Genomic DNA, 25,891 nt, shown 5'->3' with positions numbered 1-25,891 from the left:
TAGGGGAGGTATAGGTTAGGGGTGTGGGTAGATTAGATTTTTTAAGAGAAAAAGTAATAAGTTGATGTGGGTAGATTAGGGGAGGTATAGGTTAGGGGTGTGGGTAGATGATGTTTAGAGAAAAGGTGATGGGATAGGTTGGGGATGAGAGAGGTGAGTTGAGGTGGTAACATTGTCCCACCTTGATTATCAAGATGGCGATTGGTTGATGTGGGTAGTGGTTTGTGGGTTAGGATTATGGGTTGGATGTGAATTGGATATGGATAAAGGTTTGTGGGCTTTTTAGTGTATTGGGCATGGGTTATGGAATGGTTTTGGGTTATTGGATTGGGTAATGTTTGTTTTGGATTGAATTTTTGAGGGTGGGTATGTTTTAGGTTTTTGGTGGTGTGGGATTGGATTTAGGTTAGGGGATAAGGTGTGAAATGTAATTTGTGAGTGTTGAGGGTTTATGGGCCTTAGGCAAGCTTAGAATTTCTTCAAATTAGGAGCGGAGCGGTGAAGGGTAAGGAAGGTGGAGATGATCCCAAGTCTCATTTTATATTTTTTATCTTTTTAAGAATTTTTGGAATTATTGGATTGATCGAAATGCCATGTGTTGGCAAATCAAGCTTTTTAGGCCCATCGAATAATTTCATTGAGAATTCGTCATTTTCGATTTTAGGAATGGCACGGCAAATATTGGGAAAGCGTAAGGTAGGCCGAGTCCTTTTGGTGGGCCCCCTAGACCCTTAGGGGGTCTAAGGGCCTTGATTCGATCAAATACCATATTTCGATTGATTTGGGCTTTTGAGACCCGTTGACAATTTTTATTGAAAAATCTGTATTTTTGAGACCTTTCGAGTATGGGCCCGTTCAACTTAGGGTGTCTACACATCGAATTCCTCAAAAGAATGGAATTGGTCGCTAAGGTTATTTTGAAAGAATGGTAGATTTTATAGGATTGAGATATCCTCATTTTTAAATTTATCAAATTTCCCTTCTTCTAAAGATAACACTAAGTGATTCAATTGAGCTCCTATACTGACTAAGATTTGACTACTGCCTTGTTATTGTTGATGGAGTTGTTGTTGGATGAACTGTTATTGTTGATTTGGCAACTTCGTTATCAATGACTCTAATGAAAAAAATAGAAGAGAAGACAAATATAAGTGAATGGATATTGACTCAGGCTTTACAGCTCTATAATATAAAAATTGTTGAGAATCATAGGATTATTAGGAAACTATGGTGGGATCCATCATCGAGGTGTCGTGTATATAAAAATCCTCATGATTATCAAAGTGACTATCCTGAGTGAACTCATTCTAACAAGATATGGTATCCAAGATAAACTAATTATCTATGTGATATGATTGGTCGAACGAACTAGATGTCGACATTTAATAAAAGTTTTGATAATGATGCATATTGGCATGCGTAGCACGAAGCATGGAAATACTCGGACAACGCTCGGGAGAATAACCGTAATTATCACATCGAACGCACGGGATCCATGGTTCTCTCCTAAACTCCATGACGATGCAAACTTTTGGGAGTTTTGTATCTATTTTAACATACATTACGGACTTGCATAGAAAACATTAAGAAATTCACACATGATTACTATGTTCTTACGACTAAACAGCTCTTAACTGTTTTTGTAAAATCTCAAGTTTTATTCGTATCTCTAGAAAAATAAATAGTAGAATTTTGAGAAAATTCTAAAAGTGAGACTTAAGATAAAATTTTAAGATTTTATTTTAGTCATTTTTAATGAAATCTGACTTCACCATTGTATTCAAAATAGTTAGAAAATATACTTTAGCCTATAAGCACACTCAATGTGAGTTCGAACGGAAAAGTTACAAACTCCTCAATTTTTTAATCGGACCAAGCTAAAATAATGACTTTTTGCTAAAGAAAGAATTTTTAAAATTTAATCACACCATTGGATTCGTAATGAAAAATTATAGAAAATGGATAATTTACTTATCATTTTTGGAGTCCAAAAAGACGAATTATCGTCAAAAATATAAACAACGTCAATTTTAGAGTCTCATCGGGCCAAAAAAGTAAATTTCTGTTAGAGATAGAATTTATAGAATCTAAAGATGTCATTAGATCCAAAACGATAAATTATATAAAATAGAGTATCCACTCATCACTTTTGGAATTTGAACGGTTAAGTTATCGTCAAACGAAATAATATTAAAAATATCGATTTCGTCTCGCGACTTATATAAATAATTTTTAAAATAAAAATCACCATTCATCTTCTCTTTTAACGTATAAAAACCAGTCGAGAGTTTTTTTTTTAATTTAATTTTTTTCTTACTTTCAACCTTAGATTCGTTACGAACAGGTTGTCGTCAACTTTCGACGAATAAGGAAAAAAACGTCCGCAACATCAATCTCTACAAAAGTCACATAATTTCTTTTCTTTTTCTTTTATCTTTCTTTCCATTTCATTGAAAATCAATCATATGAGATACGAGGGTTTCGACTTTTAAACCTCAAATTTCATCTATTTTTAAGCTAAATCGTCATCCGTTGCAAAAGGGAGAAAGGATGACGACATCAAGATATTCAAAACCACTAGGCCCTATTCAAAAATTAACCTTCTCTACTTCTGATTTACCTCAATTTTTGTGTTGATCATCTCGATTTTCATGCATATACTTCAATTCTACCGCACAGAGATTGGTATGAACTCTTAATTTCTATTAGTAATCGTAGATTTTAAAATTACATTTAGGATTTTAACAAAAATTTGAAATGTGTTTAAAAATGTAGATTTCTTTTCGTTATCTCAAATTCAAGTCAGGACCTGCATATTTGATGTGTTTAATTATATTTTATAATAAATTATACGTAGGTAGGACATTTCACTGGGTTGTTTCTGTTAGTTGGGTTATATGCACTGCTCAGACCACGTTTTGATATAAGTTTTGTAAATTTTCAATTTAATTGATAAAAATAAATTTCAAAACGTGAAAAATGATTTAATATCAGAAAATGAATATTTGAGTGATTGAATATCGAAAAATGAATGATGTGTTTGAAAACGTCAAAAGTATAAGAAGCAAAAAAATTGGATGAAACGGTAAAATGTAAGAATCACACCCGATAAGTGATGTCTACATTTTATATTGTAATGTTGTGTGTAGCTTGGTAAATGGATATATAGAGATAATGATATTGATTACATGTTTATTTATTTTCTTTAACGCGAGGTGTAGTTTATGTTTCTATTCTGTTATTTATTTTAGACCGCATGGCTACAGTTGCATGATAGGAAACTAGATATCCATTTTCAACTCTGTAATATTAATTTCTTATTTGTTTTCAAAGAAAATTTCTTATTTTTTTAAATAAAAAAAGAAATGATATGTATTTATAACTATTTTGTGAACTGTTAAAGAGTTTGTGAATGCCTGAAGGGATAGTCTATCATATCATTCGGAGTGATATACCATCCTGGGATGTACGGTAGGGCCAATCAACCTCATACATGATATGGGACACGTATGAGAGTAGAGTCACAACTGGAATCCGACTTTATTTCTCTCTATCTTTACCAGTGAACTTGTAATGTAAATGTGGTCGTATACGAAACTCATCCCCATAGTCGAAAAGGTTTGTCTTTGAGAATTTGGAGGGGGTAAGGTGAAGGATTTATACAAAGATATGCGATTGGATTAGTTGATGGTATCCGAAAGAAACTCTTGGCAATTTTTTTGTTTTACCAATGTTACCCTCGGTGCCTGTTAAGGTTTTCACCAAGTCCAAGAGCAGAAGAACAACATAATCAAAAATGAGAAATTCTCGAAGATGAATCGAATATCATTTTGTCCACCAAAGGTGTGATGTAATGATAAAAGCTTGAGGTTCCCTAGGGGGCGTGCATTCAAACCCAAGCCACATTTTCAAGAGTAAGATTCAAGTAAAATTCTCTTTACTTTAAGATTTATTTGTGGACATTCAATCATCGAAAAAATATTTAAGTTGAATCCCATTTTGAAAAGTTTCTTTAACTTCAAATGTAAAGTCAACTTTTATCGAAATGAACACAGATTGAAATTTTTACTTTCAAATCATTTCTTTTATCAAATAGTTTCAAGAGTCTGACATCGTGCCATGAAACTTATTTTTTTCAAAAGCTTCGAGAGCCATACATCGAGCCAAGAAATCTAGAATTTTATGTTTAATTCCTATCAAATCCAAAGCTTGAGAGGACCGATTCTTTGTTTTAATCGATTCAATATGTGATCATTAAAGTAAGATGCGAACAAGCAAGAAGGCTTGAGCTCGGTCAGACAAAAAAGAGTTCCAGTCTACGTCTTTGTGATTTGTTGCTCGTAACTCTTTCAAATAGGGACAGCTGTAGACACCCCATTTTTGTCTAAGTAGAGTTCAAAAGCACTAAAAACCTTCCGAGAAATGACTTGACCCAAGGTGTATAAAACCCAATTTTCAAGCACCAACAAGGCCTGAAAGCCATTTTCAAATTCCAATTTTAAGCCTAGTCAAACCTCACCCTTGGCTAAACTTAATTTTAAGTCTGGTCGTACCTCAACCTTGGCCAAACATATTTTTTACCTGGCCAAAGGTGACTTATAACTAGGAGCACTTTTTGCCTGGTCTAAAGGTAACCCACAACCAGGCTTATTTTTGTTCAGGTCTTGGTTCACTTAAGGCCAATTCTGTTGGACAGTTATAAGCTTATGTGTACTCTAAGTTTCTTAGGGATAATTACCCTTTAAAGCCCCATCATAATGATTTTTCCCCCAAGAAACCCCTCCATTTTATTCTTTTACCCTTCTTTTAACTTTTAAATAATCCGACCACTTTGGTCTTCTTATAATTGTCCATATTCTTCCAACAAAAACCCTTGGTCAAATTAGTCCCCACATAAATGTAATTATTACCCTAATCTCATTTTATTAGAACCAAAGTTAAGTAAATTACCCTTATGCCCCTCAAATTTATCCTCAATCCTAGAAGGTTCAATGTAAATTGATCAAGTTCAAAAGGTTTTGATAATTTTTCCCAATCTTTAAAATTCTCTAGAACTTGTGAGTAAAGACTCTATTGGGAACTCTAGGATTTAAAACAAATTTATCGTCAAAGGTCTCTTAAAATCCTATAAATAAGACTCCCATCTAAAGCAAATGGAAAGGAGCTCAAGTGATTTAAAATTATGTCCAAGTCTCTCCTCAAAGTCCTCTAACCTACCCAAAACTCTATTCAAATCCTTTCTCAAAGACCCAAGAAATTCGAACCAAGAAGAAGAGACCAATGTGGGGTGTAGTTAAAAATTTTAAAATTTTCCTATATAAGCCCCCTCTAAACCTCATTCTTCTATTTACTCCCCTCTTTACATTTAAGCAAGTTTACTTTTAAATTTTTTTTATTTTTAGCCATGTAGATCTTAGTTTACTTTAGTTAGACATTGAGGTAGAGAGTAAAATTTCCTCCTATAAATCCTCAATAAGCTCTCAAAAACATTAGAGTAATTGCTTCTTGTTTATTTACTTTCTTAGCAAGCTTTAAATTCCTAGTATAGATACTATTTACTTCCTTACAATTTAAATTCCTATAATAAAGATTTTCGATTTTCTTTCCTAATGGCTTAAGAGTTAGAAAGTAATTTCACCTTGGGGGTAATATTCTCTTGCTAAATCCATTACATGCATACACAATATGTACATACACCATACTATGTTTTCTCTAAAATAGTTAAGGGTCAAAGGTAAGGATCTACTTAGATCTACACTTAACTCTCTAAGCTAACAAAAAAACAATCTCAAAGAAGACACAATTCATGTATAAGGTCCCTATTCTTTCCATGTCAGTGTCCAACTCATGGACACTTAAACCAACAAAAAAAATGCTCTCAAGTGAGTACATAATCCTCTAAAAGAGCCTTAAAATCCAAGAAGGTAAAATTCATGTGGATTCCCACTAAAATCATAGACTCACAAAATATTTCAACAAATACCCTCTTTCATTTTTAATTTGTTCATTGTCTTAATATGCTCATTTTTCAAAATTAGACTATAGTCGATTTTTCTTAATTTCTCTCTATAACTCCTATTTTTAAAAAAAATCAAAAAGAGTTTTATAATCTTCACCTATGGTCAACTATTGGTAACCATCTTAGGATGAGAGGGACAAGATGCATAACACCTTCCTTGTTCCTCAATCAAACCTCCTTACCTTATTTTCTTGATAGATCATTTTTCATTATCTTTTGGATATGTGAGTTACTACAAATCAAGAAAACAAAATTTTAAAAATCTTTTATAATGTTCATTCACATTTTAATTGAATGGTGACGACTCCTAAACCCATGTAGATGAACTCAAACATTCGCAAAGATTTCAAATCCCACGTACATACAAAACTTATAGCATTATAGAAAGACATGGCATCCAACCACCATGACCTTCTCACAAGACTTTATACTCCAAACTAATTGCCAAAGATGTACATGGCTGTAATCTTATTAACATATCAATTGGTTCTTACAACTATATATATCTTTGAGTTACATGAATTTGATGTCATAATATTATGTATTTAAATCAATAGCTAATTAATCACACATCTATTTATTCACGTCCATTATAAGCTCGAATCAGATTGGCATAGATGACGTTCAATGAAAAGATCCAGTAAGACAAAGATGGTATCGATAGAGACCCCTAATAAATGTGCCAGGTGGTATTTTAAGGCATTTGGAGCATTTTCATGAGATGGGTTTGGTGGGTAGGTTGATGGTCAAAGATTAAGTTATCTACATCCACCAACCACACCAACCTTCTTTTAAAGTTGGATTTGAAAGTTTGTATTTTTTTTTTCCCTTTAATTGAAGAAACAATTTGGGAAGATTAGACAACGAGGCACGCAAAGTCAAGACTCCAACCACTTGGAAGCAATGTTTTGAAAAATGAGAATAAATTGGACTGAAAATATGTCAAACTTTCGTCCAACTGCGGCTGAACCCTGATTCAATTTAGGTTGGACCGATTTACATTTTATATGTAACAATAATAATAACCTTAAAGTGCATTTATATTGTTTGGAATCGAAACAATTTGATAACATGATGTGGTTGGGCCGCCAGTTTAATTCTATTTTTAAAGCATTGATCGAAAGGTGATATGTCAAACACCAAACAATAGAAAATTACATGTGAAAATGGTAGCTCACAAATTGGTGGCTTGTGGCAAATATCTATGGCCTTCACAACGCAATTTTGAATATGGAAATCCTGAGGAAGTAGGAGTGATTAAGGACTCATTTTGTGGAAGCTCTGGTTTCAACAAAAGTGCTATTATAACGGAATCACTTCTATAATTGATATTGATTTTTTTTTTCCCAAGTTCTATTGACGTGTTAAAAGTACATTAAATACACTTTGGGAATAAACATTTGAGGGTATTTTTGGTAACAAAAAACTTGAGAGTAGTTTTGGTGTGGAAAGAAATTTTAAAATGCTCAAGTAACATTGAAATTAACATTGGTTCAAACATTGTTGATGTGGATATACATACAAAACTACAGATGAATTTCATCGAGATACGAATGAAAAGTATCTATTTGTTTTATACACACCAACGTGTGAAATGATGTTAATTTCAATGTTACTCAAGCATGTCTCAAATAAATTCTTAAAATGTATGTATTGCTCTTCAACATGACATTTTTTTTTATTATAGAAAATACTGGCATGAAACAAACAGAGACACAAAGGTGACAAAAATGATTTGGTGGCGCACACATAGCCGTAGATGCTTTTTACTTGTATCTCGGGGAAAGCATCTATGGTAATGTGCATGACACTACATCATTATGTCACCTTTGTGTCTCCATTTGTATCACCCCAACATGACTTTTTTTTTCTTTTCTTTAGGGGGTTTAAGCAACATTAAAATTGACATCGATTCTCATATTGTTGATGTGGAGGTGCACACATAACCATAGATGTTTTTCACTCGTACCTTGATGAAAAACATCTATGATTGGTATATACATCCACATCAACAATGTGAGAATCAGTTGAGCATTTTCTTTTTATTTTTTATTTTTATTTATTTATAAGTTTTATGACAGTGTTATACATGAGCAGTGCTTGTGAGGCCTAGAATCACTTTCAGAGGTGGTAAGGTGTTTGGTACAACTTAGGTTTTTAAGGACATTGACCAGAAACTTTGGATATTTCTCTCGTGAAATCATTTAGGGGTGGGGGGATATTTTTGATCATTATGCTAATTAAACTTATGAAAGATGAGGGGCATTAAGGTTATTTTACATTAGTTAAAAAGAGAAGACTGAGATTGAGAACATTAGATAGATAGATAGATAGGGGAGACTTTTACAAAAATTGAGCAAAACGTGGAGTGGGAGTGGGAGTGGGGATATATATATATATATATATGGGTAGCGTTCAAGGGCAAACTTTTTAGCAAACTTTTTGGCAAAACATTTTTCAAAACATGGGTTAGAGGTTTTGGAATGGGCTGATTTTTGGTGAGGATGATCTCTACGGTGAGTAGATCATCCTCACCAAAAATCAGCCCATTCCAAAACTTCTAACCCATGTTTACCAGTTGAAAAATCATGGACCGTCCATTTTTTGTAAACTGTTTTTGATGGGGTTAGAAGTTTTGGAATGGGCTGATTTTTGGTGATGATGATCTCCTCACCATAGAGATCATCCTCACCAAAAATCAGCCCATTCCAAAACCTCTAACTCATGTTTTGAAAAATGTTTTGCCAAAAAGTTTGCTAAAAAGTTGGCCATTGAACGCCCCCCTATATATATATATGGGAAATGTTCAGCACCCTAAGTTTTACCACACACTTTAACAAACGTTTTTTGTCCTACATGGGTTAGAAGTTTTCGAATGGGCGGACTTTTGGTGAGGATGATCTCTATGATTAGAAGATCATCCTCCCCAAAAATCAGCCCATTCCGAAATGTTTAGCCCCATGTTTACAAGTTGAAAAATCATGGACCATCCATTTTTTGTAAATCATTTTTGATGGGGTTAAAAGTTTTGGAATGAGCTGATTTTTGGTAAGGATGATCTCCTCACCATAGAGATCATCCTCACCAAAAATCAGCTCATTCCGAAACTTCTAACCCATGTAGGACAAAACGCGTTTGTTAAGTGTGTGGTAAAACTTAGGGTGCGGAACGGGACCCATATATATATATATATATATATATATATATATATATATATATATATATATATATATATATATAAGTGTGTGGTAAAACTTAGGGTGCGGAACGGGACCCTATATATATATATATATATATATATATATATCTATATATATATATTATATATATATATGGGTCCCGTTCGCCACCCTTAGTTTTACCACACACTTTAACAAACGCGTTTTGTCTTACATGGGTTATAAGTTTCGGAATGAGCTGATTTTTGGTGAGGATGGATCTCTATGGTGAGGAGATCATCCTAACCAAAAATCAGCTCATTCCAAAACTTCTAACCCCATCAAAATTGATTTACAAAAAATGGATGGTCCACGATTTTTCAACGTGTAAACATGGGGCTAAACATTTCGGAATGGGCTGATTTTTGGGGAGGATGATCTTCTAATCATAGAGATCATCCTCACCAAAAATCAGCTCATTCCAAAACTTCTAACCCATGTAGGACAAAAAACGTTTGTTAAAGTGTGTGGTAAAACTTAAGGTGCTGAACATTTCCCTATATATATATAGGGTCCTATGTTCAGCACCCTAAGTTTTACCACACACTTTAACAAACGTTTTTTGTCCTACATGGGTTAGAAGTTTTGGAATGGGCTGATTTTTTGGTGAGGATGATCTCTATGATTAGAAGATCATCCTCCCCAAAAATCAGCCCATTCCGAAATGTTTAGCCCCATGTTTACACGTTGAAAAATCGTGGACCGTCCACTTTTTGTAAATCAATTTTGATGGGGTTAGAAGTTTTGGAATGAGCTGATTTTTGGTGAGATGATCTCCTCACCATAGAGATCATCCTCACCAAAAATCAGCCCATTCCGAAACTTCTAACCCATGTAAGACAAAACGCGTTTGTTAAAGTGTGTGGTAAAACTTAGGGTGCCGAACGGGACCCTATATATATATATAAGGGTCCCGTTCGGCACCCTAAGTTTTACCACACACTTTAACAAACGCGTTTTGTCTTACATGGGTTAGAAGTTTCGGAATGGGCTGATTTTTGGTGAGGATGATCTCTATGGTGAGGAGATCATCCTCACCAAAAATCAGCTCATTCCAAAACTTCTAACCCCATCAAAATTGATTTACAAAAAGTGGACGGTCCACGATTTTTCAACGTGTAAACATGGGGCTAAACATTTCGGAATGGGCTGATTTTTGGGGAGGATGATCTTCTAATCATAGAGATCATCCTCACCAAAAATCAGCCCATTCCAAAATTTCTAACTCATGTAAGACAAAAAACGTTTGTTAAAGTGTGTGGTAAAACTTAGGGTGCTGAACATTTCCCTATATATATATAGGGTCCCTTTCAGCAACAAACATTTTGGCAAAACATTTTTCAAAACATGGGTTAGAGGTTTTGGAATGGGCTGATTTTTGATGAGCATGATCTCTATGGTGAGGAGATCATCCTCATCAAAAATCAGCCCATTCCAAAACTTCTAACCCCATGTTTACAAGTGGGGAAATCGTGGACCGTCCATTTTTTGTAAGCCATTTTTGATAGGTAAGAGGTTTTGGAATGGGCTGATTTTTGGTGATGATGATCTCCTCACCGTAGAGATCATCCTCACCAAAAATCAGCCCATTCCAAAACCTCTAACCCATATTTTGAAAAATGTTTTGCCAAAATGTTTGTTGCTGAACATTTCCCATATATATATATATCTATCAACAATTTGAAGTTTGAAGTGAAGCTGAATCAGAATTTGTCCGCATTCACATTTGGCGCCAGCTGCACTGTCGCGTTCTCTTGTCTTCCACATTCTATTTCTGTTTTAAGTTCCACTTCCTCTCCTCCCCTCTCCTGTTTAGAGTTTTGACTTGAGAGAGAGAGAGAGAGAGATGAGTTTGTTGGAGGACCTAATAAAGAAGGATGGAGGAGGGTGCGCCATCGTTGACGGAGGGTTCGCTACACAGCTTGAAAGGCACGGTGCCTCCATCTCTGATCCTCTTTGGAGCGCTATTTGCTTGATCAAAGACCCTGACCTCATCAAAAGGGTCTGCTTCTCTTCTCTCTCTCTCATTATATAACTTTTTTTATATTATTATAACAAATCAACTATGGTAAACTTATTTCTCCATCAATCCATTCCTTGCCCATTAATCCTTATCCCACCTCTTATTATAAACCCTCTTTCTATTATATCATCACAATTCCTTTCAAAACTAATATTAAACCTTCGTGTGCGTGTGCGTGTGCGTGTGCGTGTGCGTATGCTACACATAATTTTATGAATTGGGGAGGGAGTTATGGGTGGAAATAATGTACAAATAGATTTGCTTCTTAAACATTATTATCTGTTCTTGTTTATTTAGTTGAAGCTATTCAAATGCATTCTCTTTTTACAATTCTAACGACTTGCCATCCCAACATTATATGATTTTATTTGTACTTTGTTATGTTATTGATCAAATTCAAACTTTATTTCTATTTTTATTCATTTATTGCTAGGTTCACTTGGAATATCTCGAGGCTGGTGCGGATATATTAGTAACTTCATCATATCAGGTACCTACTTAATCTCAAAATATACGCATATTCATTCATACATTAAACATGATTAGCAATTACTAGTGATCATTGAGTTGATGCACTCAAGAATTTGCGCTTATCTTTCTTGAATGTTCATTGTTCTATAGCAATGATATTTGAAAGTACAATTATAATGTATTGGTTAGGTTCTTATCAGGGTCCAATAGAGGCCATAGACAAGGACATCGTCTATTGTTCTACAACTAGACCAAATTGAATAGAGAAACAAGACTTGTTCAGCTCACCCCAAATTTTTGTGATAGTCCTTTGATTATGATCTTTGTTCTACAAATTTTCTGGATTCTTCTGTCAGTCTTTGAATCATTCAAGTTGTGTTTACTTGATTTTGTTTGATGGTCTTTACCAAATGGAATACTAATGTTTTTTTTTTTTGGTAAATTCTTGAGAAATGTATTTTCCACCACTAATTGTAAACCAAAAAAATCTCATGACAATAATTTCAATTTGGACTTGGCATGTAATAGTTTTACTGGGAATTTCACATTGCCAAACCTTTGTTCTGATTTCGCAGGCAACGATTCCAGGATTTTTATCCAGAGGTCTATCTATTAAAGAAGGGGAAACATTACTACAAAAAAGCGTCAAATTGGCTCTTGAAGCCCGTGATGAGTTCTGGGATGTGATGGAAAAGATTCCTGAACATAGGTATAACCGTGCTTTAGTTGCAGCATCTATTGGAAGCTATGGAGCTTATCTTGCAGATGGTTCTGAATACAGGTCTGTGTTGATCCCTTCTTCAAACTTGTGGGTTCATAAACAATATTTATGTTATTCATATCTTACAGCAACTTCAAACAACCTGTTCAGTAAAATCAACTTTCTTCTAGAACTGCTATTGGCTCCCCAACTTTTACTTATTACACTCCAATTAAAAATAAAGAAAATAAGTCAATGGTTGGGAATGAGTAATAGTTGGGGTGCCAATAGAAGTTCCCTCCCTTCTTTTTTTTTTTTTTTAGGCTAGGTTTCTATTTTTTGGATTTAGGATTTTGTATGAGCCCAATCATAGTTGTAAACAACTATTGAAATTGCTTGAATGATTGTTATAATGTTGAGATTATAATTTGAGCCAAACCTCTGTAATGGTTTGTGCTTTAATCTTTAATTGGTGTGTGAGAAATAATTTAGGAAATTGGGGTGTGATAAGTAAGTAAAAGTTGGGGTGCAATAGCAGCTCTTTGTTTTTTTTCTTTTTCTTTTTTTAAACTGCATCTGAGCTTATGCAGCATGCTTGTCTCTTATGCTTCTAGTGGATGTTATGGACCGGATGTGAACTTGGATAAGCTGAAGGATTTCCATAGACGACGATTGCAAGTCCTTGTGGAAGCAGGTCCAGATTTGCTAGCCTTTGAGACCATACCCAATAAACTTGAAGCTCAGGTTTGCTCTTCCAACAGCTATCGTTTGTATATTTCTCTGGTCTCCAGTAGATACAAAATGATTATGTTCTTAAATTATTTGTTCCATGTATGTTTCAAAGTTGAAAAAACTACTTTAGACGGATTCTTTTTTCTCCTTTATCCTCTTAATTAATTAAACCTTTTATCTTGTCATCATTGCAAGTGTCTTCATATATCATTATCCCTTTCAGCTTGATGTGATACACACTTATCAGAGTGACTTGTTTTTCTCAACCATCTTGTACTATGTTTATGTTTTGTACCAATCAATATTCTGTTGCTTTTGGCCCTCTATTTTCCTTCCTCTTTTATTTTGAGATTATCTATTCATAGTTTCTTATAAGAAATGGAGCTCTTATTTGAGTGAATGTAAGCAAATATGTTTTATCGTCTCAACTAAAAAGATCCACTCACATCTAGGATCAGCTAGAACTCCCGCATGAGAAACTCTGATGAAATAATTGAGGCTCTGCATTGTCACAACTTAAGCTTTAAGCAATATTAATGCATTTCCCGGCGTGCTTTGTGCAAGACTACACATAATACTTTTGACTCTCTACTAATAATGATGATAAATGGGATGTGGAAATTTCTTGTCCTTCATTTGCTTTATTTTTGTATGAGAAATGAAATCCTCTAGCCTTAACCAAATAAAATTCTGCACATTCCTATGCTCCACAGTAATGAGTCAGTGCTGCATTTGTAATTGTATTAGCTTTAAATCAATATTTTGGCAACAGTATGGTTTTTTTCGAACCTTATTTGTTATTATTTTGATTTCGGGAGAGCTACCACAGGCCTGCATTGAACTGCTTGATGAAGAAAACATTCAAATTCCATCTTGGATTTGCTTCAGCTCTGTGGATGGTAAGAATGCTGCCTCAGGAGAGAGCTTCAAGGAATGCCTTGATGTAATAAACAAAAGTGACAAAGTGAATATAGTTGGAATAAATTGCACACCTCCTCATTTCATAGAAGGCCTCATCTGCAAATTTAGAGAGGTAACTGAATTTAAATTCTATATCATTTGGAAGTAATTGAAATCAGATCAAAGTGTTTATTTGTAATCTTTTTTTTTATCCTTTTGAAAATTGTTTTACATAAGAAATACATTTTAGTATCTTGAACTGCAATTGTTTCTGTTTTCCAGCTAACTGATAAAGCAATAGTAGTTTATCCAAATAGTGGTGAAGTATGGGATGGCAGAGCTAAGAGATGGCTGGTAAGTTAAGAGTAATTTTATCTTTCGTTTCTCATTGTGGGGTCAATTTGGTTTAATTCGGGTAAGGCCGGAAATGTTTCTGAAAAAAATTAGGAAATTATACAAATGATGTTTTTTGCAAAATCCATCAGCTTCAAATGAGATTCTAAAATCAGTTTCTAGAAATAGCGTAACCAAAATGAGATGCTGGATTCTGAAAATCAGTTCCTATAATCTGATTATGATAATCCAAAATCAAAATCTAGGATCAGAAGCTAACAATTAGAACCAAATGCTCTTGAAGCATTACTTGAACTTAGAGATTATTATTGGATCACTCTTTCATAGATACTATCTTATTTCTATTCGTGGTCAATCGAAAATATTTTTCTTTCTATTTTTTTGGCAGCCTTCCAAGTGTTTTGACATCAACAAGTTTGAATTCTATGCAACAAGATGGCGTGATTCAGGAGCTAAACTCATTGGAGGATGTTGTCGGACAACGCCTTCCACCATTGAAGCCATTTCCAAGGTTCTCAAACAAAGGTCCTAAATTTTCATTGTTTCACCATAGAAAATATTTTTGAGACATTTTTCCCATTTATTAATTCGTAGACTTGTAATTTTCTGGAAGAAAAGTGGGAGCGTTTTTCCCATCAGTCACGACTGAGGGAACTTATAATTTCAATATTAATAATTTATTGATTAATAGTTTATATAAAATGTATTCTTGATGCCACATCCATAGCTTTCATTATTTTATTTTTTTTATGTGTAATGTAAACAGGTTCAAATGGTTCTTTTAGGACTTTTAAATTTTGCATATGCGACAACTAGGACGAAGTGTGTTTCAGTCCGGTTTCACACTCTCAAGACCAAAACCAAACTGAACCAACTTGGTTTCGGTTCGATTAGGGTAGGAACTGGGTTCAGTCCAGTTTTTGGATAGATATTAGAGATTTTGTTAATTTCGTGTCATAGTTAATTATCTCAAATATTCCTGCATGTGATTAAATCAACATCTGGTATGATGATTGAACTGATATATCTAAAAGATTTAGATTTTATTTATGATGAATTTTTAGAGCAAATTTTTTTTTTTCAAGTAATTACCCTTCTTTTAACCTTGAACTTAGGGACTGACATAGTGTTTTTTTTTTTTTTTTTTTTTTTTTTTTTTTTTTTTTTTTTGGGCTTGGTGGGGTTAGTGGCTAGCTGTTAGCATTTAGTATAAGAAGGGGTTTGAACCTAAGACCTTGGGAACAACCTCCACAAGGTCTTACCACTTAAATGAGTGGTCATTCTTAGGGACTGACTAGTTAGTTACAAATGATCTACTATTATTAGGGTAGGTCAAAAATCTACTACATGAGCTGCTCCTATTAATGAAATGATGGATTCTTTATTTTCAACATTGATATAAAATTCTTAAAAAAAGTAGGGATGGAGGATAGGATGATAGATATTTAAAAAAAGCCTAAATTTTCAATTTTTCCTAGGTTGCTTGAACAAGTGCAATCTGTACTCTACTTAGATGATGTGCAATGCAACTATAGTTTGGCCCCTTCTATGAAATTTGGCGCTACTTAAATAAACCCTAAGAAGCAATGTTTATCATGGCCTGTTGTGTTGGGAATTGGGATACCCACTTTTGCGTCTAAGAAACAAAAATAAAAAAAACTCTTTTTAATAGATTTTTTTTTTTTTTTTTTGCATTAAATACCTTATTTATTGACCACCAAAAATATTGCAATCCAATCCAACCCCCCTTAGCATCCCACCACCCCAACCCCGAAAGGTCCATCTGGTGCAGACTCAGCTCACGTTTCCGAACAAATGCCAAAGAGTCATTATAATATGACGCCCCCCATCACAGAACCTTAGATCATTTGCCTCGGGATATGCAGAACCATAAATCTTTTTCTTGTGTATCCCAAGACAAATGATCTACGGTTTTGTGATGCGGGTGTTTGTCAGAGGAGAGTGTCATATTATCACGGTTCAATGCCAAAAGTTAAATGCAGAGCAAAAACACACCCAAACCCGCTTCAAGCTTCACTTAGAAGAAAACTAAAAAAGCTTCCATTTGGACAAAAGTGTCTTTTTTCAAATTGATGACTTAAAAAACACATCAAATGTCCTTAGAAGCTTTTGAAAGCAGTTGGGAACCCCAAAAAAGCTGTTCCCTGAATACTATTCAGAAACAAATTGTTTTTTCTTGTAATTAAAAAGTGATTCAAAGAAGAATGGGTCCATAGAAGCACTTGTATTGAATGTAGAAAAGAGCCAAATGAAGTCTAAAGAACTGAGAATTGGTAAACATAAAACATCTCTTTTAACTTATCAAATTCTAAAATACTTAAAAAAGAAAAATTCCAACTAAAATGATAGACCTATAACGAGAGAAACATTGGTGGGTGACCCTTTGTTCGGTAGGAAAAGGATGAGTAGTTAGTTCCATCTCCCAACTTCCAACTTCTCATCACCTCTCTATCAACATGAAAAGACATTAATTTCCTAAAACAAAAAGTTCAATAAAGAGCGAACAAACTAGTGAAGGATCCATAACAAGGGCTTGAGAACCTTGTTTCCACTCAACCTTTAATACCCATTTTCCAGGACATCACAAAATTCTTCCCTACCGGCAATTTCAGGCCCTTAACCTCAACCAACACACTCTTCCCTTTATCTCCTCCATCTTCCAACTTCTCCAAGTGCCTCTGCTCCAAAACATTTAACTCAACATTAGACATATCCGAAAGAGGAGTTCCATCAACCTCGATGGAAAGTGCCTCTCCTCCCATTCCATCCAATCCCAAGACCGAAACCTTCTCAACGATCCAACCCTTCTCCAAAGCAAACTTACCCTCTTGAACATCTGACCACACTTTCACCGTTTTCTGACTCACTGAAGCGTATAATTTAATAAGAGAGGAGTACCCATTTCCAACCTTCATCTCAGGAAGCTCATCGTCGTCAAGGTAAAGCTTCCCTTCCGCCTCGGCCTCTGCTGCCCCCGAAGGAAAGGTGATGACAAGGCTAAAAGGTGTCATTCTTGCCTCCTTGGACGTTAGCCCACCTTGTTGCATGGGGAGTATGGTGTTCTGATAGACATGCACATTGATCACGTGCAATGGAGCGTCAAGTGTGAAGTAATGCCCTTCTTTAGATACTATAGTCTGCGTCAAATCAAACAAGCTGTACCAAGTCCCGGGAGGAAATAATGCTTTAACCTTCGACGTCCCCTTCTTGAGAACAGGTGACACCATGACACTACTCCCTAGCAAGAACTGAGTGCTAAGCCCATAACTCTTGGTGAAATTTGTAAATGTGAAGAAAAGTGGCCTAGCAATCGGTGCTCCACTAATGTGAGCCTCATAGTTAAGGGTGTACAAGAAAGGGAGGATCTTGTACCGCATACCAAGTGCATTTCGAGCTGACTCAGCAACAGAGTCCCAGACATAGAGCTCTTGACTTGGGGAGTAGAAGTTTGCATGGTCTCTTGAGAAAGGGTAGAATGCACCGAGCTCAATCCAACGGTTACAGAGTTCTTCGGTGGGTTGAGGGTAAAACCCACATATATCCGAACCAACCATCGGAATCCCGAATATACCAAAATTGAGCATCGTGGAGATCGAGTACCTAAGGTTTTCCCATGTACCCTGATTGTCACCCGTCCAATGTGCAGCATATTTACCCGACCCAACAAAGGTTGAACGTGTCAGCACAAATGGTCGCTTTCCCTCAAGCCCTAGAAGAGCCTTATGAGTCGCAACGGCATGTGAGAAACCATAGAGACTATGTGCATTGTACTCCAAGACTCCATTGTAGTGAACAGCACTGGTGGCTATAGTTTTGAAACCTATTGGCACTTGTAACCCCGAAGCATTGATCTTGTAAGGTGGATCATCCCATCTGGTTGTTGTTATGTTCTTACAATCCAAGCAACAAATCCAACCGGGTCCAGGGCCAGGACATGGACGGTTCTTCGGAATTTGGCATTCTCCGGAGCAGAAATTTGATGCTTCGTTCATATCGACCCAAAGACCGTCAACGGGTACAAGTTGATGGAACCGTTTGATTTCATCGACCCACCATGATACAGTTTTCGGATTTAGAAAGTCTGGGAAGTAAACAGGCCCGGGCCAAACCTGAGCTAGGTAGGGCTTGCCGTTATGCTTGATGAACACGTCAGAAGCCATGCCTCGTTGATATACACCATAAGAAGAATTAACACCGATGCCGGGGTCAATGAGGACAATGTATTTCATCCCTCGTGAATGGACTTTCTCGAGCAATGCCAAGAGCTTTGGACGAGGGAAGTTAATGGGGTCAAGAGTGAAGTCCTTGGCTGCATCCATGTGATCGTCATCAGTCCAAATCACATCGAGAGGGATCTTTGCCTTCTTGTAGTTCTCAACAACAGCTTCAACTACCGATACATTCTTGTAACCCCATCTGCATTGGTGAAATCCTGTAAAATGAAATGGTAAGTAGGCTTCCTTACTATCATCAACTTGTACTTCCACCCCATTAACTGAAAATTTGATCTAAAAGATGCCCATATGGCTATATATACGACATGAGGCATAGAGAGGAGTGTACCGTTGATGCTCTTTCGGAGCATCATCAACTCCCTTAAATTAACAAATACGAAGTGATAATATCAGGTATGCTTCTTTCCCTTGTACAATTGTTAGAATTAAATGCTAAGATCCAGTAAGATGGAAATAATCCAGTGATAATCATTTAAACCTAAGAACATGTAAGAACATGGCATATTGATTGCTCATAGAAAGGGGAAACGGGAGTTGTTGGACAATTGGCCCACTTGATGGAGTGGACATTGACACCTGCATGTATGAGGAGTTTTCAAGGTGGACCCTTATCCAACAACTTCCATTAAACTGTCTATTAAATGATCAAGCAGTCTTTTTTGAGGATTTTGTTTTTAGATGGATTTTGTTGGGAACATGTTAGGTTACTATACTTTTTTGTATTCAAGACTTGGCAAGTCTTCTCAACAGGGATTTTGTATCTTTTCTTTATCTGTAAATAAAGTTTATTTAAAAAAAAGGAAGGGGGGGGATATTGAAGAAGAATAAGACCAAAGCCGATGGTCCACTTACATGTTATAGAAAACCTAAGATAACTTTAGCAGTATATCAGGATAAGAAATCTTTAATTCTTTTCTCTCAATAAAATTTATGTCGAAAAAAGTAAAAATAAAAAAGGAGGAGGAAGAGAAAAGCTGGTGGTCCACTTCCGTGTTATGTTTTTAAACCAAAGATAACTTTATCGGTATGGAACGACCCATTATTGGATCTCTACTTTTTCCTTGTTTAAATATAGCCAAATTTCCTCTGGAGAGTCCAAAAAGCTGAGTAAGATGAAAGAAGAAAGGCTTGGAGTTCTATTTTCTCTAGAGTGGAGAAATATCTTGGTGTTTGGAAAGCATAATATGCACAGATCTTAAAGTATAAACTACAGATTATAGAGATGTTTGAATTAAAATTGTGAAAATAAAACCCCGGCCTAGATCACATCACAGAAGCAATTAAGTTAAAAGAAAGAGCACAGTAAGAATCAATGTGGTTCGGTAATGCCTACAACCATGGATTAGATGAGAGTATTTTTATTTTTTTTTATAATTGTGATCAGTCATCAACTCCAGTCAAAACATCTAACACAAGAAGAACATTATTAAAAGAGCCTTTCTATCCACAACCAGCTCACATGGTCATAAACCTGAAATCATCTCAATCAACCAGGCTACCTCTCTCTTTCCTTTTTTCTTTTAATAAAGAAAATTCTTTTACAAGAGAAGGTCGAGATTGACCAGAAAACACAGGAAAGTGAAGAGACGCATGATACAAGGCCAAAGCCTTGGACCCCAAGCACTAATCAACAATAATCCTACTATCCCAATATCATCTACTCAAAAAAAAAAAAAAAAAAATACACCCCAAAATTCTTTAAACCTCATTGATTGGTAATTTTAATAATGTAATTACAAGAAATAAATCATATCCATTTCACCCATTACCCATTCTATGTTAATTAATCAGATAGTAAAGAGAATCCGGTCCAATGTGCATGAATGCCTATGGATTTAAACCAGAATAATTTAGTGTTTTTTTACAAGATCATTCCTCATTAAATAAAAAATAAATCTCAAGCATTTGAAAGTAAAAATAAAAAAATAAAAAATAAAGACAGCATACCTAGAGCCCAGTAAGGCATGGGAGCGGGTCGACCCACAAACTGGGTATACTGATCCACAACAGCCAACGGTGTTGGACCTGCAAAGAAATAGAAATCCAACACACCCCCAATGATCTTATAAGTTAAATAACTCCCTTTGTAAAACACATCCATTCCATTGCTATTCAACAACAGAACTCCATGAGCTGAAGCCTCTCCACCTACATTTCTAAGATCCATATAAACAGGATGGGATCCATATAAATCAGCATTAAGATTAATAGCAGAGATGTCAGTTGTATACAAAGTGTACGGATCATTGGGTTGAATCTTAATCCCTTGGGGTTGTGTGTTCTCCCCAAGACCATATAATGAAGCATCACTAGGCAATTTGGTTGATATTTCAAGATATTGATCTTTAAAAACCAAATTTCCAAATGGGTCTGATTCATCAGCGCTAGAATTGAAAAGGGTTTGCCCATTTGATTTCCTTTTCACTGCAAACCCAAATGGGTTTGAAGTGTAGCTGAAGATGAGCTCAGGTCCTGAAATCTCAGAAGCTGTTAAGGGAATTTTCCTTGATTTCCCAATAGTTTTCTTCAATGAAGGTGGTTCTTCTCTTGGTAATAAATTGTATGGAACTTCCCATCTTGGATTTTCTGCATCAGTTATGTGGACCCTTAATCGATCTTGGGTTTCATGCCTAAAAAAATAAAAAGTGAAAATTAGTAAAAACTCCATCACAAATCACATAGAATCATATTTATACATAAAAGAAAAGAACATACTTTACAAAGAATTGTAAATGGGGAATATCAGGACCATATGTGTTGGTTTTCTGCTTGATTTGCAAATAACCAATGAGGCCTCCATTGGAGGATTCTTCAAGGGAGATAAGACGATACCCATTTCCAATCTTTGTGGTTGATGAAACTACATTAACACACAACAGAAGCAAAATGAGGAAGAATGGAGAAGATGAAGAAAAACAAGAAAACATCTTTTACAGAGGTAGAGACTAGAGAGTGAGACAGTAAGTGGGTGATTGATAGTTGGGTTCATATAAAGGCAAGAAGGAAGGACTCAACACGTGATGATGATGGTCACTGGGTCCCATACTGTTTTAGGTGGGGCTACATCTAAGGTCACCATTGGTTCTCAAGAGAATATCCTCTGAGAATGGAACCAATTTTTTTTTCTGTGGACATGTAAAAGTGTCCATTCTCTACAGAAAACAGTGGTCCTGATGTTAGCTAGAGCCATCATTATCTCTTCAATGGTTCACAACCCCATACAGACCCCTGATGTATCATTTGATATGGTACATTGGGATATAGCAAATCCATCCACTTTGATATTATCTACAGGGTAGAGATGAAAAAATTCCTTTTTTGACTATTTTTTATCTTATGGATTTTATTTAATCGACCATAACTTTCTTAATATTTACACGAATGGCACTTAAATCTCCCTAACTGAACGCCGAAAGATATTATAATTTAAACAAGATAATGCTCAGGTGAAAGGCTGCTTCAACCAAAAGAATGCGTTTTATGCTAAAATATTCTTTGAGAGTTACTATTGACACACCAACTTTTACTAACGTCAAACCAACTTTGTGCAATTCTTTGATGATTTTCATAAGAATTGGTGTGACATTAGTAAAAATTTATGTGACAATAGCAGCTCTCTATTCTTTGGGATTTTACCTTCAAATAGAAAGAATACAGATGGCGTTTTTTTTTTCTCTTAGGACTGATGCAAGTGATCTCAAGATTGTACCTCATTACACATTGTGACATGAAAGTGTGTAGTAACCATAGATGATTTTCATTGAGATACGATTGAAAAAGCATTGATGGTTCCTGCACACTTTCACATCAGGATGTGCGATATGAGATACAATCTTGAGGTCATTTAAGCACAACTCTTTTTTAAAACAAATATTTGTCAAAAAATTAATATTTTTTTCAAAATTATTAAGAGAAATCAAAGACGCCACTTGAAATGATACTTTTACCCTGAAAAAGGCCACTTCAAGTGACATTTTTTTCCTCTTCTTCCTCCCCTTCTCTTTCCTCTTCCTCCAATCCTTGCTCCTACTCCTTTTCTTCTCAAGTCAAGATCAAGGTAATCGCTTCCCTTTTTATTCTTTAGTCAAGATCATCTAATCTAATCAAGATCAAGATCATCTAATTTAGATCAAGATCTTGATCTAATCAAGATCATCTAATCTAATCAAGATCTTGATCTAATCGAGATCAATATCATATCATCTAAATCAATATCTTAATCTAATATATATTAAGATCTTTATCTAATCGGAAAAATGAGAGCTTGTAACTCCAAATATGTAATCTGTGATCAAGTCAATAAAAGTCATGTATTTCCACCAATACACATGATATCTTCAACGTAACCTTCATATCGACAAATAATTGTACTTGAAGACATTTTTTATTCAATTTAATTATGAAAACATATGGTGAGACAATTTTGAGAAAATAGTAATAATTAGAGAGATGAGAAATGTATGTGTATATATAGAAAGTACCATAACAGATATTTTTAAATATAAAAAATGCCACTTCAAGTGGCATTTTTCCCATTTCAAAAAGAGGGAGCCAACGGATATATAGAAAAACGCCACTTCACACTACTTGAAGTGGCGTTTTTTAGGGGAAATGCCACTTCAAGTGGTTTTTTCGATTACTCTTGATAATTTTGAAAAAAATGTTACTTTTTTTTTTTTTTACAAATATTAATTTTTTTTTTTTTTTTTGTTATAATTTCTCCAAAAAACTATAATAATTGCAGGCCAAAAATAAATTAGTAGAGTGCATAAGGGAATAAAACAGAAAAATTACTTTTTTTGTTGAATGTCACCTAATTTTGGGTGGCAACTTAACTAGCCAAATATATTCAATTAAATGATTAATACTTATTCATCGTTTTTACCTTATCCAATTTAAGGATATTACAATAAATTCCAATGATTTTTTTACAAAAAATGGGATATATATTCATCATTTTGAAGATCTAGTCTTTTATAATGAAACACTTAAGATTATTGTTGTGGTTTGTGGAGCTTGATAATATTGATCAATGATGATGTACTATTAATCAAGCCATGCGTATGTAAAACCCTACTTATGTTTCTTGTGGTATATACACTTATCGTTTTTGGTGAGAGGGTGTAATCTGTAACTGCAAGTTTTCTCTTTATATTAGAATCTATGTGATCCGTGGACATGCCTCAATCTTGGAGGAACCACATAAATATCTATGTGATTTGTGTTGTGTTTTGTTTTGATTTGTTTCTTGGTTCAATTGCCCTTGTATTCTTAACAATTGTCTGTGGGAAGGTTTAGATCATATTGAACTAAACCTTAACCCTATCTAAAATAGATGGGTTGCACTCCAATCAACCCTAAATTTCTATGGATCAAGGCCTGAACAAGTCACGCCCTATCCTAGGCCACAGTTGTTGGTGTAGTTGCAAGACTTTAAATTTGATCCCAAGATCAAATAGACTACAAACTTGGCTTACATGCCTATAAGGTCAATTTGCAAATTAATTGATGGAGATAAAATTTTCAATATCAAATAATTCATCAAGTTTACCCTAAACCATCTCCAATATGTGGTAAATCATTCATCCCTTAGCCCACATAGAGCCCATGTATATTACGTCATTAAGTTTAGTTTAGATTAGATTCATCACACCTTCTTGCCCATAATTAGAATAAAAATATATTCCTTAGCCAAGAAGCCTAAAGAAGTCTGCCTGAATGCTTAAATCACCATCGTCATTATGGATGGGACGTACGTCCTCCCATGTTTGTGGTTTCCTCGATAGGAAAATCCCTTCTTTTGTGGGTTACCATGTGGCCCGCACACTTTGGAAAACACTATGAGCAAGTTGTCCTATTTGAAGTGATGGTAGGGTTGGGTTTGATAGACAAACAACTAAATTTGCATAATTTAGGGCCTTAATTATAATTTTAGTTTTCTCAATAACAAAATATGGACACTTATAAAGAATTCTAGATGAGTGCAGAGAGTGGTGATTTGTTTGGGTAGATCTGGACCACTCTTTTTTTTTTTTTTAGAGTTGACATCGACCTTAAATTATTTTTATTAGATTTTATATAGGTTGGGTAAAAAGTGTGGACCCTAAGGTTATGTTTGGATTGAGGGAAGTGGAAAGAAGAGAAATTCATTAAAAGAAGATAAGAGAAACTCAATTTCTCTCTATCATGTTTGGATTGACAGGAGAGAATTTGGGACAACTTTGAAATTTTAAAATATCTTAAAAGAGATCTAGGGGCAAAGTTACCATTATAAAATATTTTAAAAGAGTTTCTCTCCTCTTATCTCCACTTTTAAAGAGAAAGAAAATTCACCTTCTTTTTCTCTCCAATTCTTTGCTCTTCTCTCCCTTAACAATCCAAACAAGAGAAATGGAGAGAAACTCATTTATTTTCTCTTCTCTTCTCTTCTCTTTTCTTCTTTTCTCTCCATTTTTCCCAATCCAAATATAGCCTAAAGGTATTTTAGAGGATTTAGGAAATTATTTGGGTTATCAAAATTGAAGGGTGGTATGGTATCTATGTCCTGATAGCCATAGGCACAACCGTGTAGTCATGTGCAATTGAGTCGTGTGTCATTAACACGCTAGGACATGCCCGATACCGCATGGTCATCTGCTTAAGTGTATTTTAATCTTTAATTGATGTGTGATAAATAATTTAAGAAATTAGGGTGTAAGAAGTAAAAGTTAGAGTAACAATAACAGCTCTTTAAATATAAATATGAGAGCATTAATTTTTAGCCTTTCAAATTTTGGTCTCAAGAAACACCTATTATTGAGGTGCAACTTGGTTTGATTTGGATCGAACGAACCTAGGTCAATTCCATTATATGAGAACCAGAATGGAACTAAATTACAATAGACCTGAATATGGCCTGCTCAATACAAGTTGAAGCCTAAAGCGAAACCTCAAAATGAGACCTTTTTTATATTTAACATATCAACATAAATAATAATAATTTTCTATTTAAATAATAAAAAATTATTTTTATCATTTTTTGAGATGTAAATTTGCTAATTAAGCTTTTATATTAAAGTTTTCCTCTATTTTGAGATTGGATTAATTTTTCTATTTTTTTTTCTTTTTGAACTTTTCATATCTGGATTGATATTTTCTATTAGTATCTTTACAATTAAAAAGAAAAAAAAAAAAACCACTTTATAAATAAAGTAATCATTTTTTTGAATGATCGAATAA

The 25,891-nt window shown here is 34.7% G+C and overlaps 2 protein-coding genes across 3 annotated transcripts; one reads left to right on the top strand and one right to left on the bottom strand.

The window, feature by feature from the left end:
- Window positions 1-10,998: 10,998 nt before the first annotated feature.
- LOC147401519 (homocysteine S-methyltransferase 1-like) lies at window positions 10,999-15,141 on the top strand. 2 transcript variants are annotated; one of them, XM_086442829.1, is made up of 7 exons: window positions 10,999-11,239; window positions 11,694-11,750; window positions 12,307-12,539; window positions 13,046-13,175; window positions 13,993-14,196; window positions 14,346-14,417; window positions 14,806-15,141. In XM_086442829.1, the coding sequence occupies exons 1-7, from the start codon at window positions 11,084-11,086 to the stop codon at window positions 14,947-14,949; spliced, it is 996 nt and encodes a 331-aa protein (XP_086298955.1). In that variant the 5' UTR covers window positions 10,999-11,083; the 3' UTR covers window positions 14,950-15,141. The 2 variants fall into 2 exon arrangements, with proteins under 2 accessions (XP_086298955.1, XP_086298956.1); XM_086442830.1 differs by having other exon boundaries at window positions 11,002-11,239; window positions 12,307-12,512; window positions 14,806-15,134.
- A 1,504-nt stretch (window positions 15,142-16,645) lies between these two features.
- LOC147401518 (alpha-xylosidase 1-like) lies at window positions 16,646-21,645 on the bottom strand. The gene is made up of 3 exons (XM_086442828.1): window positions 21,389-21,645; window positions 20,621-21,303; window positions 16,646-18,870 (listed from the first exon to the last, which is right to left on the bottom strand). The coding sequence occupies exons 1-3, from the start codon at window positions 21,598-21,600 to the stop codon at window positions 16,991-16,993; spliced, it is 2,775 nt and encodes a 924-aa protein (XP_086298954.1). The 5' UTR covers window positions 21,601-21,645; the 3' UTR covers window positions 16,646-16,990.
- Between the last annotated feature and the right edge of the window lie 4,246 nt (window positions 21,646-25,891).

This window comes from Akebia trifoliata, chromosome 5 (genome assembly GCF_017979445.1).
Source record: "Akebia trifoliata isolate Shusen 1 chromosome 5, ASM1797944v1, whole genome shotgun sequence".
Classification (NCBI taxonomy): Eukaryota; Viridiplantae; Streptophyta; class Magnoliopsida; order Ranunculales; family Lardizabalaceae; genus Akebia; species Akebia trifoliata.
The sequence above is the reverse complement of the archived record's forward strand: the minus strand, read 5'-3'. Positions and strand labels throughout refer to the sequence as shown.

Coding starts and splice junctions, on each gene's coding strand:
- LOC147401519 (XM_086442829.1), top strand. CDS start 11,084: ATGAGTTTGTTGGAGGACCTAATAAAGAAGGATGGAGGAGGGTGCGCC. Junction 12,540..13,045: donor TTGATCCCTTCTTCAAACTT/GTGGGTTCATAA, acceptor TTATGCTTCTAG/TGGATGTTATGGACCGGATG. Junction 14,197..14,345: donor TCATCTGCAAATTTAGAGAG/GTAACTGAATTT, acceptor TCTGTTTTCCAG/CTAACTGATAAAGCAATAGT.
- LOC147401518 (XM_086442828.1), bottom strand. CDS start 21,600: ATGTTTTCTTGTTTTTCTTCATCTTCTCCATTCTTCCTCATTTTGCTT. Junction 21,304..21,388: donor CATTTACAATTCTTTGTAAA/GTATGTTCTTTT, acceptor TTATTTTTTTAG/GCATGAAACCCAAGATCGAT. Junction 18,871..20,620: donor CATGCCTTACTGGGCTCTAG/GTATGCTGTCTT, acceptor TTCATTTTACAG/GATTTCACCAATGCAGATGG.